Source organism: Hibiscus syriacus, unplaced genomic scaffold (genome assembly GCF_006381635.1).
Source record: "Hibiscus syriacus cultivar Baekdansim isolate YM2019G1 unplaced genomic scaffold, ASM638163v2 tig00111792_pilon, whole genome shotgun sequence".
NCBI classification, from domain to species: Eukaryota; Viridiplantae; Streptophyta; class Magnoliopsida; order Malvales; family Malvaceae; genus Hibiscus; species Hibiscus syriacus.
The window spans coordinates 1270462-1290152 of record NW_024063179.1 but is presented as its reverse complement, the minus strand read 5'-3'; the positions used below and the strand labels follow the sequence as shown (position 1 = coordinate 1290152).

Sequence of the window (19691 nt, the reverse complement as noted above, 5' to 3'; positions counted from 1 at the left end):
ATTCTGTAAATATTCCTTAGTAGTTGTAATCCCCAACTTTAAGGGATTGTGTATTTCTTAGAATTAGCTACTTTCCTAGCTTAAGAGTTTCCTAAGTTAAGGCTGCTACTTGTATAAATATGTAACACTACCTACATCATAAATACACAGAATTTCATTGTTTTAACAACAATCACAATGCCTGTCTTTCCTATTTCTTTCAAGATTAAACAAAAGTTTTAATTTACCTGCATATCTGTTTCACAAGATTTCAAGACTATGCCTAACCTCAGCGCTATTCTTTTGAGTTGTTCTCTGACTTCCATTACCTTTTCTGTAAAAGGAATTAAAGCTGATTTTAACATAAATAAAACATTTAAGAAATGCAACAAAAACTTTAAGTAAAAGCTTATACATACATAATTGTGTATCAGAGCGAAACTGTACTATCTTAAACTCTAAAACATGCCTAAACAATAATACACACCATGGCATGGTAGTTTATGAAGTCTTATGACACCACTTCGAAGACTTGCCCGACTGGAGAAATCCTTTGTAAATATTCAGGAAAGTAATATGGTCACCCTGCACCAAAAATAAATAAGTAAAGATTCGAGACAGGTGCAGCTAGCTGATAACTGAGTTATTACAATAACACAAGTCAGGAAAGTGATGAAGAAAGAAAACCCGGAAAAACTAATTAAGACGTTGATAAATTGAATCCATTTCCTAGTATTAAAACAAATAGATGATAAATGTGTGATACTTGAGATGCGACCAAAAACAAAGCAAAACAATCAAAATGCAGGTTGGATTCAGCTAGGAATACCTCAGCAGCAAATCTCAACTTGGCTTCATCCAATTCCTTTTTTGCTCCCCGACTAGAAACCAGATCGACTGCAAAGCAAAAGGGAAAAGAGAAGACGAATGAATAGGCTAGTACAAGAGAGGGAACTGAAGAAAGAAAAACATTTGAAGTGTAACAAACAAAAAAGAGGTAGCAAGAAGTAATTTACCTGGATAGAGAGAACAGCAGCGATGGTAATAATTTCATATGAACACCCAAGCTCATTTGAAGATATTATCATTTTTGCAACCATTGGTTCCTGCAAAACATATAGTAGTGAAGCATGTGCCTAGAAATACAACGGGCAAGAAGGAAACCACAATGGAAATCAAAAGTAATATTTAATAAAGAAAAACAAAAAGTAATTAGCATTTTGTTAATTAGGCATCTCTCTCTCCTCGGAGTAATAAGTGGGGAAGACATCATGGAAATAAAAAATTTAAAATGAATGAATAAAGGTCTTAGGTGAAGTTGTATAAACTTATTTACCAGTGGAATCTCTGCAACTTGGAAACCAACAGGTGAAGTAAGTTTGGCATCATCGTCAAGGACACCAAGTGAATAAAGTACTTCAAGTGCTCGGATCATTGATTCAGGAGATGGAGATGCTGGCCAATCAAAGCCCAGAATGTTATCAATGCCTAATGCTTTTAGCTGCAATATAAGAATACAAAGATTAGCATCTAAAACACTTTACAAGATTAAATTACAGAATATCTCATTAAATATTATCAAAATTAGATCTTTTATTTTTATAGGAATAGGAGGTCTCATTAAAAACCTCCCTCATAGTTGACTCTTGATAAGTGGCAACTAATTGAGGGAGGAAAAGAGTACCTCAATTTATTAATAGACCATAATTACATAATATACACAATACATTCTAACCCTGAATAACATAAGATAAACATAACACTCTAACCCTCGATAATAAAACATAACATTAATACAAATAGCGATGGGAAACAAAGACCCCTCAGCCTAACCCATCCTCAGCTAGTTCATCAGACTCAACAGAACGCTTGCAACACTCAACCGATCCCCTGCTTAGCTAACCTGTCAGCCTCCATATTGCAACTCCTAGGAACCCATCTAAGAACGACTCCCTTAGCAGTAACAAGAACTCCAATTTCCTCCACCAAATCACTGAAAAAAGTAGGAGCAGGTTGTAGCTTTAAAATCCATTTAACTGCACATTTGCTATCACTTTCCAAAATAAGTCTACCCCTGTTAGCCCAAATGGAAGAAAAGAAAAAGACCAATCCATTCTTAATAGCTTTTAGTTCAGTCACTATAGGGAGGCCCAGCCCTACTGCAGAAGAAAAATTCGCTAAAGAGCAACTAAAGGAGTCTCTCAAAACACCACCAATACCACCCTGCATCCCATCTCCAGTCACTGCCCCATCAACATTAAGTTTGAACATATCCGATGGTGGAGGAGTCCAGCCAATAACCTTCTTAGTATTCGAACTAGGGAGGAGTTTATCAGCCCGCGTAGGATCCCTTACTAGAAGGTCAGTCTGAATCCGAACACCAGGGTATTTAGCTAAGAACCATTTCGCCAATCTAAATCTAGTGATAAAGAACAGAATATTAGAGTCACACTTGCCGTTTTCAAAACAACCAAATTTCTTGCCTTCCAATAGACCAGAAGATGACAGCCGGAATAAACCTCCAAATAAGTGAATTATGCCTTAGGTTCGACAACGAGCACAGAATAGCAGAAGGGTCTTGAGGCAACACCGAAGAGATATTCCATAACCTTAGGAATTTGCTCCACAAATCCGAGGCAACAGTGCACGATAGGAATAGGTGTGCAATAGACTCATCCTTAGAACGACATAATGGACACAAAACCTCCGAAATCTAAATCCCTCTTTTCTTCAATTCCACTCTAACTGCTAATTTCTGATGACAGATCTGCCATAGAAAAGTTTGTACTCTAGGAGGTGCCAATCCATCTCAAACCCACTTCTTCCACTCATAACTCTCTTCCGACCCACCTTGTAACGACTATCTACAAGATTTGACCGAAAACATGCCATCCCCCTTTCCGAACCATCCCATGAAGTCATACACAGATCGTTCCAACGAAATTTTGTCGATCAATGACATTAAAGCGATCCACTGGTCCAATTCCCAATCACACAAATTTCTTCTAAGTTAAATGTTCCAAACCCAGACATCATCTTCATACTCCCCAAACTCAGAAACCATCCCCCATTTATTCGTCGACAAAGCAAAATTCTGGGGAAATGGTTTTTTAAAGGCAGATTAGTAATCCAAACATCACTCCAAAAAGCAATCGACCAACCATTTCCAGATTCATCTTTGAATTCTGTCTCAAACAATCACCAATCTGATCATTCTTAGCATAGTTACTGAGGATACCTCTCCTTATTCAGGAGTCTAAAGGTGAAGCCGCATTTGAAATTGAAAGAGACATACTGCTAACGTTGTTTTTGCAGCAAATCATATTCTTCCACACACTATATTTTTCATTAGCAAATTTCCAAACTCATTTCCCAAGTAGGACCCTATTAATCAACCTTAAGTCAAGAATTCCAGACCACCCTCTTCGATTGGTTTACTAACCGATTTCCAATTCACCCAGTGAATTCGTTTTTTATCAAGATCTTCACCCCAAAGGAAGTTAGCCATCAACGAGTTCAACTTCTGAGTCACTTTTAGAGGGATCTTGAAAATAGATAGAAAAAAGATTGGCAAGGATGATAATACGGATTTAACCAAAACAAGTCTGCCCGCCAGCGACAACGATTTAGCTTTCCACCCAGCTAATCTCTTATTAAAATTCTAGACAACCGGTTCCCACATACCTTTGAATTTTCCTAGTTCCAATCGGTAAACCAAGATAAGACATTGGAAAAGACCCCACTCCACAGCTCGCTTTCATAGCCCAATCTTAACCCTGTCAGCTTCCATATTAACCCCAAATAATGAACACTTAGACAAGTTTAAGTGTAACCCAGACATAGCACCAAAAACCCTCAATACTCTCCTAATATTTAGAATTTGCATTGAAGAATCTCTGCAAAAAAGGATTAAATCATCTGTAAACTGTAGGTGTGACAACTGAAAGGAATTACCAACCCTACCAATGTTGAACCCTTGAAACAGACCTATATCAGCAGCATTAATCAACATAAGATTTAATAATTCCCCCACTAAATTGAACAGGAGAGGGGAAAGACTGCACCTTTGTCTCAACCCTTTGCTAATATTGAATTCCTCAGTAGGTGAACCGTTAACTAACACCGAAATAGAGGCAGAAGAAACACAGCATTTAATCCATGAGATCCATTTTTCCCCAAAACCCATAACCTTCATAATTCTGAATAAGATAGGCCACTCAACCGAATCATAAGCCCTACGGAAATCAACTTTAAAGACAACTCCTTTTCTCCCTAGTTTTCTCCAATATTCAATGCCTCATTTGCCAACAGAGCACAATTTAGCAATTGTCTACCCGGAATAAATGCAAATTGTGAAGGACTTACTAAACCATTAATAACAGAGACAAGCCTTTTGGAGAGTACTTTAGAAATAATCTTGTAAAGACTGCCAACAAGACTAATAGGTCTGAAATCCTCAATTCCTTGAGGATTCACCTTCTTGGGAATTAAAGTAATAAAGGAATGATTCACTCCTTTTTCCCATTTTTTTCCTCTCTGAAAATCTTGAACAAACTGCATGATCTGGTCCTTCAATAAAGTCCAGAATTTTTTTAAAAAACCCACTGTAAACCCATCTGGACCAGGTGCCTTAGCACTGTCCGACTTAAAGACAGCATCCCACACTTCCTGTTCAGAAAAATCAGCTTGTAAGCCAGTCTTTTGTTCCTCTGTCAATTTTGCAAAATTCAGATTACATTCATCCACCTCCAGAGATGTTTTCTCATTGTAATTAACTTTAAAAAAATCAAAGATAACTGATCTAATCGGAGAAGGATTAGAGATATCTATCCCAGCCACTTTCAAAGACGAAATAGCATTCGTTCTATTCCTATTAAGAGCACATATGTGATAGAATCTGGTATTTCTATCCCCTTCCTTAATCCATTTAAGACATGATTTTTGGAACCAAATACTCTCCTCCTTCCCATGCAAACTCCACAAATCATTCCTCCAAGATAATAGTTGACCCCATTCTTGTGCAGAAATTCCCTACCCTGAGACTTTAATTCCAAGTCATTTATCCTGTTTTCCAGCTCTGATATCTGTTTTGAAATTCCCATATTGTTACCGTTTGGCCACATTTTAATCGCTTTCTTTGTTCCCTGAAGAATACTCGGCATACCCCTTCGGGCATTCTCCCTCTTTAGATCATACACAGCATTTTGAACCACCCCATTAAACCCATCCTCCTCTAGTAAGTAGTTAAAAAACCGAAAAGGTTTGGGGCCCCAATTTTTGAGATCTTCATTAAGTAGTATAGGATTATGATCAGATAAGGATTTTGGCAACACTTTCTGGATAACTTTTGGGAATACCTGAAAAAACGCACCACTTAATAGAAACTGATCTAATCTAATCCACGTGGGAGCTTCTCTATTATTGCACCAAGTAAATCTCCCTCCAACTAAAGGTAGACCCATAAGGTTTAAATTTAGGACAAAGTTGGAGAATAACTCCACTGAATGCCAATTCTGAGCAACTCCAATCTTCTCCTCGGGATCTAGATAGCGTTGAAATCCCCCCTAGGCATACAGGCAAATCAAGCTGTTGTATAAAACACATCAGCTCTCTTAAAAATTCCTCTTTATCAGCCTCAACCGACGGTCCATACACATTAATAACAACACAATCAAAGTTGAGACTCTTAACCCTTCCTGATAACGCAATGAATCTATTGTGTTTAAAATCCCTGCTTACTTCAAACATATTTTCATTCCACATACATATTAAGCCCCCTGCAGAACCAGTAGCCGGCTGAAAACTAAAACCTTTCAAGAAGTACCCCCTAACTTCCTCAACAATCCATTTTGGCATTTATTCAGCTTAGTTTCCTGAAGAAACATAATCATCGGTTTGATTTTTGAAACTAATCTTGCAATTCCTCTGGATTTTTCCTTTCTACCAAGCCCCCTAACGTTCCATGAAATCAACTTGATTTGTGACATAATTAACAATAGCACCAAACCTTTATCGTCCTGTAAAAATCAGTCAAGAGCTTCTAAGAAGCCTTTTAGCTCCATCTTCAAGATCTCCTCTTCCAACACATGATTACCCCCTTTGAAAGAGATCCCAACATATCACACACATCCCTAGTAGCAGCAGCTTCCAATCTTGCTTCGACAGATTTGTGTGGGGACAGAGAATTAACACTGTTTTGATCCATATTTTCCCTATCAGACCTCTATCTAGTCTTTCATAAATTCGATCGTGGAAACAAAATGAAACTTCACCCTCCGAACAAGAACTATCAGACCAACTTGGAGCAATCCTTAACTTCTTATTCTTAAGAAAACCTCTTTTTAAACCATAAGAAATAAACTCCTTGTTGATACTCCGCCCCTGAGTACCAGCCAGTAGGACTGGAATTTCAACCCTTTCCACCTCTGTTCCTTCTGCTCTACCAACTTCCTTCTCCCGAATTTCTCTTTCATCTACCATATCCTCATTTGTAAACTTAGTCTGTAGACTGACGTTAATTCCACCAACAAGCAAATTTGAGTTGAATTCAGGCAAAGCTATATCCTGATCCTGCCTATTTGAGTCGTCCATCACCTTTTTCTGTGGGTCTCCTAGTTCCTCCACCCAGGATTCTATAATTCTACCACAGCCCAATCGATTTAAAATGACAACTGGCCCAGCAGTTGATAGTCTAATGGGCTCACTCAAGTCCTCTGATTGGGCTTTATCACTCTCATTGGAAAAATTACTCTTAATCCCAATACCCTAATAATTCCCTCTTAAATTCAAATCCTCTGCTGGACAGTCTGACATCTTTAGTCCTCTATGTTGACCTTCTCCCTCCTGCCATATTAAATTCTGACCCCCTTTGCCGCCTGATACAGCTGTACTTACATCCCCTACTAACCATCTGTCAACACTATCCCTAGTATCCTCAGCTGGCAAGTCTGGTCTACCAACCCCATCAGAGAACCTGTCTTCTTCCTCCTCTGAAACTTCATCATCTCTAAACATATCCTCGCCGGCCACCGTTGAGTTTCCTACTGAGAAACTTTCCTGTTTTATATAGATCGACCCCACATTAATTTTGACCTTGAAAGATCTCCCATACGAGCCCAAAATAACAGACTCCTGTACATCAAAGGGACTGGCCACCCTCAGCAAGGCCCTTGCACCGCCATGTCCTCTCTTTTCACCGTCGAATCGTTGATACAGACTAACTTCCCCCACCTTGAGACAAGTTTCTCCATGAAAAAAACACTCCAGCATAATAAGGGGATTCCAACTAACTCAACCGAACAAAACGCCATCGGTACCCCATCATCATTCAAAAGAGAATCAATCCAATCAAACCAGAAGGATAATTCCTCTACTCTGCTCGACCACGCCTCTTTAAACTCTTCCATTGAATCAAAGGTTAATATGCAAGAGTTCCACGCATAACCCCACTTAGCTCCCTTAACCTTGATCCCATCACTTGCCAATCCCTTCAACACTAGCTCCAAATCAAAGTGTGGTTTGATAATCCCAGTCAATGATCTCTTCACCCAATCCCATTCATCTGAGGGAATATGCATCTCCCAAAGATTTCTCATTCCAGCATCTTTACCAGGGTGACCCACCCTAATCTTTTCCTCCACCGGACCTTTCCTCATCCCATCAGACGAGACTAAAGCATCCTTATATGACCTTTCATCCCTCAAACGACTGAAAGACTGAGATCCAACTCTACTCCTCCAGTTCGCTCCCTTACTCAACTTATCTTCATCTTTTCTGGAATTTCTTCCAACTACTAGCATGTGCCTCTGCCTCCGATATTTAGCTACACATACCGAAACTTTCTTCCTATCAATCCAAATACCATTAACATTCTCAATCGCCTTCTTCATTCCATCCTCCTTCGCAAACTGAACGAACGCAAACGTATGATCTCTATAATTTGGCTTGTTAGAACTATTTGGGATGTAAACTCTCATAACACTACCCTGTTGACTAAAAATTTCCTTTACTGTTCTCCAAGTGACTCTCATGCTAAGATTATCTACAAACACTGTCCACTCCTCACCGGAGGACGGACCTCCTAATACGCTCTCTCTCACCATATTTTTCTCCAAAGCTTTAGAAGTTAGCAAAATGATGGAATGTTCTCTTATCAAAATTAGATCTCATTCAGCTTTTAACATCATTACGTGAAGGAAACACCAAAGTTAAAGTTACACATGCACTTTAGCAACATATGTATTGAAAGGCTGGGAGCCCTCTAGCTCACACCATTAAGTTTGTCAAGATATAATAAAATAACAGCTGAGAGCCAAAGAAATTAGAATCACACAAACAAGATACCTGAATCACACAGGAAACTGGAATTTGACCTTTGGATTTCTGGAATTCCTTGAACAGACATTTCATTGAGATAATACTCTTCCGTATAGAGTCTGGGGGAAGCAATCAAAAGACTTCAGTCAAAGACAATATGATTTCATCATCAGAAATATTTAACTTCTAGAGATGATTAGACACCTGTAACACTTCCCAGGTCTAATTCTACCGGCCCTACCAGCCCTTTGTTTAGCAGATGCCTTGGATATGGGTGCCACTACAAGGTTTTCTATATCTGTGATCTGGAGAAATAGGAATAACATGATTAGCAACTATAACAGGAATTTGAAATGGTGTTTCACTTAGGAATTAAAGGCTTCCACTAAAACCTCTAGAAATTGGTTTAAAAATTAGTCATAAGAATCAGGAATTTGAACTAACAAACCTGGTGACTATTGACATAAATGAACATATTGTAAAATTAAAATATTTTCATTCTTCAATATAGCGGAAAAAGGTAAAACTTTCAATTTTTTCTTTTGGGCTTTTGGCATAAGATGATCCAAGACTGGACAACACAGAGTCATCAACATCATTATTAACCAATATTCAATTAAAAAAGCATAAAAGATACCGGATTGTAGAATCGTTGTTTTGAGAAGCCACTGTCGATAACATAGACAATACCCTGACCAAAGTACCAAACACAAGAACAAATGTAGGCATGAATATAACAACAGTTTACTACAAACAAAAGTTTAACCAAAAACTCCAGAATATGAATATCTTACCTCTAAAGTCAATGATGTCTCTGCTATATTTGTTGATATCACTACTTTTCTCTTTCCTTTAGGAGTTGGAGAAAACACCAAATCCTGAAAAGAAACAAAAGAAGTCTGTAAAACCAGAAAGGCTATTAAGTAAATCCTAAATAAGTCACAATATTACAGAGAGCATCTAACCTGTTCTGCACGCGTAAGTCCCGAGTACAGAGGCAGAATAGTCAACCCTGAAATGGAGATAAAATTAACTAATTGTCCTCAAATCCAACAGAATTTTCTATTTTGTTTCAAGACAAAAGAATCCTACTACCACATGCATCAAACACGGTGACAACCAACTAATAACAAGTCACAAATCCACTGTAATGCTAGGCATCAAATTATACTTGCAATGGAATTTCCATAGCATATATACATCGAGTCATAATTATGCACACAAGGGCATAAAACAAAGTCTAAGCGTAGAACATGTAATGCTAGGCATCAACTATATGTACACAAATTCTAAATAACAGGGTGACAACTAACCAATAGCAGGTCACAAATCAACGGTAATTCTATGCATCAAAATATTGCAATGGAATTCTGATAACATGCATAAACCTAGTCATAGGTACACATGCCCAGGCATAAAAACACCCAACATTTGATAATTATTGCAAGTTCCTTTTAGTGGATATAAGATAAAGATTAAAAAAGTCCAAAGTATATGAAATGATACTAAACCTGAGGAAGTTTTCCCATTCCCTCGAGCTTCTTCAGTGAGCAACTTAATAGCAGCATCAATATCATCTTGACCAGTAAGAAATACTAAAATATCACCTGGTGGTTCCTACTCAACAGATAAAATATGGTGACAAAATTAGCAGCGTTGAATCCTTTCATGAAAGTTTTTAGACAATATCGGTCCATACTACTGGTAGGAACTAGGGAGAGAAAACCATAATTAGTCCAAGAAAGCCTTCCGGGGAAGGAATTAGATCTTTAAAGAACACTTTCAGAAGAAAAAAAGGCACCTAAAAATATTGGGAAATGAAAATTACTATTTATCATATGTAGAATTCTTTGATTTGCAGCCGTATTCAATTATTAGCACCAATATAATGAATTTAAATTGTCTCTACAATTTTGAATTTAACACAATATTCAAAATACCTTGTCATGGATCAATAGCACTGTTGAAACAACAGCCAGAACATAATCTTTTACAGGGTCTTCCACATAATGAATTTGCACATTAAACCCTCTGCCCTGAAAATTGAGTGCAGAACAAGACCTAATTCGTTAGTTCACGCATGTGTTTGAAAAGGGACATAAGTGTGATACTGCCAATGAAATACCTCAACGGATAGGATTGCAGGCTCCAAGCTAGGTCTAAGCTCCTCACCTTCTAATGCTTGGCGCCTTTTACTAGTTTACATAAAATGCAAGATGTTAGGATCAAATCATAAACTTGCGGGTTTTAATCTACTAAATGAAATCCAAAGCAACAAACAAATACTGATAAACAAATAAATCATCTTTATAGAGATTGAAGAAAAGAAGAAATGTTCTAATAAATGAGAAGCACTTCACTAGAATGCTTAGAAGGAAACCTAGACAGGAAGAAATTAGACATTGACTTCGCTTCGATTGTAGCAGAAGAAATAACCAAACGCAGCTCAGGTCGACGTTTTTGAATCTGAATTTCAATGTTCAGAAAAGATTAAGAGAGTACAGGACCAATGCAGGAAAAGCCAAAATTTGCCAGTCTCCTAGTTTTTCCTACTACGTCCAACACTCAAGTTACCAAGTATTAGAAGTATTACCTTTTTCAGAAGGCCAAGTAAAATGTCTGTTGAAATGGATCTTTCATGCGCCTCATCCACCATAATGACACTGCCAAAGGCATATAAACTTTACTCTCTTTTATCTTAATAAAAAAACACTGAACCACATCCACCATGATGACCATATGTTCATAAATTTCAAAGGGATCAGGATTTGTAGCAAAAAGAGTAAAAAGAAGAGCTATAGTCTAATAGAAAAATGTAGGATGAAAACCATAAGATCCTTGCCACTGTTGACTAACAAGCAGACCAGAATATCATCGATTTCCTAGTCTGCCAATTTGACAATCTGATTTTGCATGAACGATGATGAATTGCGCATAATATCATTTTTCACAATAATGAAAACTAGCAAATATGGGGAAATATCATAGCAAATAATTTTTCACCAGTATATAAATATATAAATCTCACAGAATAATATCAGGAATGAGCAAAGTAATGTAGCTAAAAAGAAGCAGTATCTGCACTAATCAAATTTTCGCCAGTGTTAGCCATTACCTGTACTTAGTCAAAAGAGGATCATCCATCATTTCTCTAAGTAAAACTCCATCTGTGAGAAACTTTATCCTAGTAAGATCCTGCACTGTCAAAATGAAATAACCTTAAAAATCAAGGACATCAAATTAAATGCACTGCAAACAGAATCATTCTGAAATTTCACCATATTTCATAGCAGTTTTTTTGCATGATAAAGAACACATGTAAGATACTACATTTTCAAGTTTCCCACATAAAGGAAAAGAAGCATGCAAGATACAACATTTTCAAATTTAACTTTCAAAGGAAAAACAGAATTGAATAAGACAAAAATGGGAGAACAAAGATTGATTAGATAACTCACCGAATTAGAGATATCTTCAAACCGAATAGTGTAACCGACTTCTTCTCCAAGTTTGACCCCCATCTCCTCAGCCACCCTAGAAGCAACTGCCTGTACATCAGATTAAAATAGATATTATTGAGCAAAAATCTAAGAACATACATGCACGAAATAATTGAAAAAATGAAAATACATATCTGAGTTCAAAGTGCAGAGAGAAGCATACAAGGATAGGGATATATAGAAGCGTTGGAACCTACCTGCACAGCTAGTCGCCTTGGTTGCGTGCAAGCTATAACACGCCCACCATCAGCCCAACCAGCTTCTTTTAGAAACTGAAATTCAAGCATATTGAAATCAATATTCCCAGGAACGAAAAGAATCAGAATAAACTTCAAATAACAAATAGGGAGGTAATTAAACAGCTAAAAGGAGGAAAACCTGTGGGATTTGAGTGGTTTTACCACTGCCAGTCTCACCAACAACAATGGTAGTAGCGTGAGCTTCCACTAAGTAAAGAATAGCAGTTCTATACTTGTAAACTGGAAGCCTCTGTCTTTGCTTCTCAATGCTCGCATACCCGTAACTGTAAAAAAAAAAAAAAAAAAAAAGGAAAACAAATCAGGAAGAGAACAGAAAAAATAACAATCAAAGAACAACAATTTTATGAAAAGAATGGGAGAAAGATACCCAGACGAAGATGAAGAGAAGGAAGATGACAAGAAAACAACGCCGCCGTCCTCGTCCTCAAGGAGGCGCGGCTTCTCGGTTCCTGGTTTCCAGAACTGCGACATCGTTTTAAGCTCTGTGTGCTAATTTTCCTGATTAAAAGGAAGTGGAACCAAAAATTCAGAAATGTCGCCGGTGTAATTAACAGCTACAAACGGGCTTCTGTTAAGCTTTTCTTTCGTGTTGGTTTAGGGTTTTAAGACCAATAATAATTGGGTATTTCTTAGAAACTGTTAACAGCCAATCTGAAAAAGAAAATACTTTTAAGAAAAATTAGGCCTAAATTCCAATCTTTTAACCAGTAAGCCCAAAACAATTGAAACCCCAATTCTTGTTCAAAAAGAGGAAATCAATTGAAACATTAATTATTTTTTAATTTCACACAATGTCCTCAAACTATCATTTAAACATTAAATTGATTCTTGAACCTTAAAACATTTTAATTGAATCCTCAATGTACTAGTATTGTGTCAATCACATTCTTTCGTTTGTTGAACAATAAATTTATGGGATAGATATAAGTTTAGAACTGATATGAAATACAGTTAAAGTAAGTGGATTAAACTGTAAATATATATGCTTCTATCGTATTGACAATTTAGACTCGTTATAAAAATATAGTCTCAATAAAATTTTGGTATGATATTTCTTCATTTTTCTAACATTGTGGTTTTAAACCATCCACACATTAGGTGTATACATACTTATTTATGATTTGATTCACATATTTTGAATATATTTCGTGTCAAATTTGAGCAAGGATTTAACGTATGCTGTGTTAATGCTAATTGATAGGATACTACACTTAGAGAACTCAATTAGACTATTCTGAAGTCCATGGACAAATTTAGAAATTAGGCAATTGTTTGAGAACATCTGATGCAATTACCCCTAAGCTATTATAAGCGAAATCCTGGCTCAAAACCAAGTCCTATAACCTGGGTCGTTCTGCGGTGCGGCGCCTAAAAAACGGCTAATATACGGCGTGACCGGTTAAACAAGTGACCGGTTAAAATTTAGACCGGTTATGTTATATTATTTAACCGGAAATATTATAAAGTACAATAACATACTAGGTAGCGCTTATATAATGTAATAGGTAGCGCTTATATTTACCTATTTTATAAGTAAACCAGTATATTTATACCGATAGCATTGCAAATTTACCTATTACATTATATTATATTGAAAGTGTCCATACTTTTTATAAAAAGGATCGATACTTTAACAGTGTTTCATGTTTTCCACCTACAATATTGATTTAATAATTTCATTTGCACAAAAAATTATTTGATTGTTTTGATATTTTATAAAATATTATTTAGAATTTTTAATTTAATAATAATATATACCGTAACGTAAAAAATAAATCATTAGACGCCTATAATTACTAAATTAATATCTTAAAACTCACTCAAAAGATAACCTTAAATTAATGTTTTCCACAGTGAAAAAAGTATGGACACTTTTATAAAAAGGATAGACACTTTACAATATAACCATTACCTATTACATTATATAAACGATACCTATTACATTATATAAGGGCTACCTATTACATCATATGTTTACCTATTATATTGAAAGTGTCCATACTTTTTATAAAAAGGATCGATACTTTTTTTAAAACTTATGTAATTTATGTTTCAATTTTTTTAACAGTGTTTCATGTTTTCCACCTACAATATTGATTTAATAATTTCATTTGCACAAAAAATTATTTGATTGTTTTGATATTTTATAAAATATTATTTAGAATTTTTAATTTAATAATATATACCGTAACGTAAAAAATAAATCATTAGACGCCTATAATTACTAAATTAATATCTTAAACTCACTCAAAAGATAACCTTAAATTAATGTTTTCCACAGTGAAAAAAGTATGGACACTTTTATAAAAAGGATAGACACTTTACAATATAACCATTACCTATTACATTATATAAACGATACCTAGAGCTTTGTCGTTCGAATGGGAAGCAGCGTCAAAGGTATGTGGACATATGTAATTGTATTTCTATATAAACACATAAGTTGTTAAAATAATCAATGTCTGAACACCTGTTCAACTGATCAGAAACATATTGCATAAATGCAACCTACCGGATTATAAATCATTTTTTCCGCTGAATCATCGACCAAAAGTGTATTTAGCTCGTTAAAATCTGGACACGCGTTCCAAACATCATTGAGATCTTTACAATAGGTAACAGAATCGTATGTTTTGCATTTTTTTGATCCTGTTCACAAACAGTCGAACATAAATATGTAGGAATCATAGACAAGGAAAAGTCAGCAAACTGTAATGACATTCATCTTACCCACACGAATAGAAAATGCTCGGAAAATACAGGTAGTTTCTCAAGTACACGGTCGACGTTATGCCTGAGATTGTAATCAAGATTGAATGTTAACATTCAAATGTATATTAACGATTTTGACTACAGTAATTCAATTGCCTCAAACATGTTCTAACCTCATCTTTGAAGACCAAAGGGCAACAACAAAATTGTCGACACAAAATTGCATAAATTCAAATAATCCTCTTCTGAGGACAACATCTACAACATGAAGAAAATGAGATTAAAGTTCTACGCTTATATGTTAAAATAATGGATACAAAAGAATAGAATTAAAACCTGCCGGCAGTCTTGGGATGTAGGCAAGGACACCATTGAGATCAAAATTAAAAGTTTTCTTGAAGGCGGCGTTGCAGACACGATATACTTGTTTGGATCATCATCTTCATCATCATCGTCATCATCATCATCATCGTCATCTTCATCGTCAGCTTCATCTTCTGCGACCGATTGGTTGTCCACATCTGTTAAAAGAAAATAAAATAAAGTTCAGAACGTGTAAATGTTAAGAAACATAGATAATGAATTACCTAACTCGTTTGATGTCGTTGACGTAATTCGTTACGCAACATGGAGACTTCACGTTGCAATGATGAAATATCGGATCGCATTCCACTCACAAGGGAATCATATGCTCCCGAAAATTGACCATGTATTCCATCACGGTCTTAATTGTGACATCCTCTGCAACTGTTGCTTCTTCCATCATTGCGTCTCCACTTGGTTGCTCTTCTTCATGGCCAACGGGGTCCATTTCCTCCCTCTCTTGATCTAATCCGACCTCCTTGACACGCTTCCAACCGAGTTTTTCAACAAAATCATATCCCGCTTTTTTAATAAATACCATGTCAATCTTGCGGGTTAATCGAACAGGGGCGTCATGCGAAAAATCAACTTCCTTCTTCTTCAACAGATGGGTGATGACACATCCATATGGTAGTGTAGTTGAAATTGTTGCTCCCTTTGTGACCATATATACAATTGTATTAAATATGAGTTTTGCAATGTTTGGAGCCGTTTTGGATTTATACTTTGCTATCCACCAATAATCGCTGTCTCGAAGCGTTGAATGTTTTCCCCCACTAGGCCGGATATACCATGTGAGCATTTTGTGAAACACTCTCGACTCTACATCGAGGTGAATTGGGCTATTTCTAGTAACCCGTTTAATTGTAGACCAATCTACACCATTTTCATCTGAATCCCCTGTATTCGCTACACCTAAACCCTCCGCAATAGTTTCTGGAGATATATATATATCCTTCCCCATGACATGTGTATTAATTCCTATTATATTAGTCTTATTAGGCTCGTGCTGTAAGGAAGCATTGTTGTAGAAGACTCTAACTAGGTTGGGATAATATCTTGGTTCTACACCAAGGAATTCAAGCCAACCCCAAGATGTAAATGTGGATTTAAAACTAAATGCATATTTATCATCAAACAAGAAACCCAGGTCAATGACACGTTCGGGACGAATCTTCCTTACTTTAAAACTCGTCTGCCATCTTTGTTTCTCCATGTCGGATCTAAAGTTCAGAGTTTCGAAGGACCTGATTTCCTCAGAAGAATCGTTTGTTACAGAAGGAGGTGGTTGAGAAGAACTGGGTTGAGAAGAGCTTTGAGAAAGACCTCGCTTCTGACGCTGACGTTTTGGAGCCATTTTGGTTGGATGCTACCCCTATTACAATGGAACACAAACACATTCAGGATAAAAACTCCAATATAGAAATCAATCAAACCCATAAAATATCGATAAATTTACCTGAATATCTGATCGTCACTTATGATAACGGTAGAAGGAAGAAAGAGGAGAGGAAGATCTGCCTGCTTGCATTTATGTTTAGGGTTTCTCGATTAAGAGTACTATATAAACGGTGGAAAACACTTGATATTTAAATTAGTATCGACACAAATATATTAGTGTCGACACATTATTTAGACATATTCTCTCATAAAACCGGTATTATTGTACCGGTTAGATTGAAAAATTACATATTACATTATACTTTTGGGTTCGATGATTTTGGGATCGACACTTTTTATATATGGATCGACACTTTATGGGTGCACCTTGTTTTTAATTCATTCTGGGAAAAAATATCGACACAAACTATATTAGTGTCGACACATTATTTAGACTTATTCTCTCATAAAACCGGTATAATTGTACCGGTTAGATTGAAAAATTACATATTACATTATACTTTTGGGTTCGATGATTTTGGGATCGACACTTTTTATATGGATCGACACTTTATTGATGCACCTTGTAAAAATTCATTCTGGAAAAAAAATATCGACACAAACTATATTAGTGTCGACACATTATTTAGACTTATTCTCTCATAAAACCGGTATAATTGTACCGGTTAGATTAAAAAATTACATATTACATTATACTTTTGGGTTCGATGATTTTGGGATCGACACTTTTTTATATATGGATCGACACTTTATGGGTGCACCTTGTTTTTAATTCATTCTGGGAAAAAAATATCGACACAAACTATATTAGTGTCGACACATTATTTAGACTTATTCTCTCATAAAACCGGTATAATTGTACCGGTTAGATTAAAAAATTACATATTACATTATACTTTTGGGTTCGATGATTTTGGGATCGACACTTTTTTATATATGGATCGACACTTTATGGGTGCACCTTGTTTTAATTCATTCTGGGAAAAAAATATCGACACAAACTATATTAGTGTCGACACATTATTTAGACTTATTCTCTCATAAAACCGGTATAATTGTACCGGTTAGATTAAAAAATTACATATTACATTATACTTTTGGGTTCGATGATTTTGGGATCGACACTTTTTATATATGGATCGACACTTTATGGGTGCACCTTGTTTTTAATTCATTCTGGGAAAAAAATATCGACACAAACTATATTAGTGTCGACACATTATTTAGACTTATTCTCTCATAAAACCGGTATAATTGTACCGGTTAGATTGAAAAATTACATATTACATTATACTTTTGGGTTCGATGATTTTGGGATCGACACGTTTTATATGGATCGACACTTTATTGATGCACCTTGTTTTTAATTCATTCTGGAAAAAAAATATCGACACAAACTATATTAGTGTCGACACATTATTTAGACTTATTCTCTCATAAAACCGGTATAATTGTACCGGTTAGATTAAAAAATTACATATTACATTATACTTTTGGGTTCGATGATTTTGGGATCGACACTTTTTTATATATGGATCGACACTTTATTGATGCACCTTGTAAAAATTCATTCTAGAAAAAAAATATCGACACAAACTATATTAGTATCGACATGACCCTTAATGTGTATAAGAAACATGTACAACAACATACTGCTAACTTTTTCTCATCTCATTCATAATTATATTCACATAAAAAAATATAAATCGTATACAAAATTATAAATCGTATACAAAATTATAAATCTTATACAAAATTAACTCGACATTTACATCATTGCATCCTTTTGTTATTCTTATGTAATATTGCGGCTTTTGTTATCTCCTGTCTTCGTTCATTTTGATTGTGGCTTACGAGATCATTTAATACTCGCGATCGATCCCAGTCTCCAACAACCTATATTCAAATTGTCAGAACGTTAAGTATTGTCAACTACAGCATTCAATCTACGGCTTTTAACAATTTTACCACAAACAATTTTTTCTATCCACTTACAAAATCACCAGTTGCCCCTGTAGAACCGATCGATTCCATCCACATCATCACATACATGCCGCAATCATATCTGTTACAAAATTTGAAAACCACACATGTCAATTATGATGAATACTGCATAAATTAAGCTTTCTATTTGTGATAACATCTCATACCCATTCAATTGCTTATTCTTCTTATGCTCCACAAATTTGAAGTTTTTCAAGGGATACTTTCCTAGAGATCCACATGACTCAACCCAAATGCGTTTCTTATTATAAGAATCTAATATTTTAATCTGCATTAAAATAGAAGAAGTTATGCACCAAAAAAATTATGCATTATAATTTACATAATGTCCTTTCATACATACATACATACCAATCTCTTAGCATCCTTCACTCTCTGTTTAGCTGCTTCAGTTGTAAACATACTATCATATATTGTTACAACATGATCTACCATATCCAACACCAACAGATACCAGTGTGAATTATGGTAGTTTATTGTGATCATTATCTGCAACAAATTTCACACCCAATTTGACAAAATTCAACATTCTATATCCGAAAACATCATTTGCAATTGGTATGGTGTCTTACCTTCTCACAGTCCGTGAATTTCACATAGTTATCCAATATGACACCCCAGAAGGTAGAAATATTCTCAACACTTTCTTTATTGTTGGCTTCCAACGCCTGTTGCTGTAATTACGCAACAAACATTATTAATTTACCGTCTATAACACTACTTTTCAATATTTATTAATTTAACTCACCACTAAGAGGTATGGAAGGTAGCCAATCCTCCGGTGTGACTTTTGAGAATCGTAGCATATGGTCCAGGCGAGCAAATCGATAACCTAACAAAATTAATTACACAATCAGAACATATTCAATAAGTTTTATTTATTTTCTACTTTCTACTTACCACACCGCCAACCCATTCTGTAGGCTTCAACGTTGCAACGTCGTATACAGTAGCGAATTGATTTCCCATTGATATTACAGAATATCTGTATGAATCATTAGGATTAATATCTTGTCATGAAATATTTAAATATCACTCACAAAACAATATATTTCACTTACCCCGATTCTAACTCGCTATTCCATAAATAATCACAAATTGCAGCTTCGATGTCATCAATTCCAGTTGGAATGTCCGCTTTTTCAACCTACAATTT

General features: G+C 35.7%; 1 protein-coding gene across 1 annotated transcript; it reads right to left on the bottom strand.

Moving 5' to 3' along the window:
* Positions 1-822: 822 nt before the first annotated feature.
* On the bottom strand, positions 823-12558 carry LOC120170775 (probable pre-mRNA-splicing factor ATP-dependent RNA helicase DEAH9). The gene is given in 19 exon segments (XM_039178642.1): positions 823-876; positions 996-1085; positions 1316-1480; positions 8323-8340; positions 8342-8414; positions 8500-8600; positions 8933-8986; positions 9090-9173; positions 9261-9307; positions 9807-9912; positions 10236-10331; positions 10421-10490; positions 10676-10761; positions 10889-10958; positions 11411-11490; positions 11754-11843; positions 11993-12067; positions 12174-12318; positions 12423-12558. Coding segments are annotated over 19 exon segments (1608 nt in total). The 5' UTR covers positions 12527-12558.
* Positions 12559-19691: the final 7133 nt, after the last annotated feature.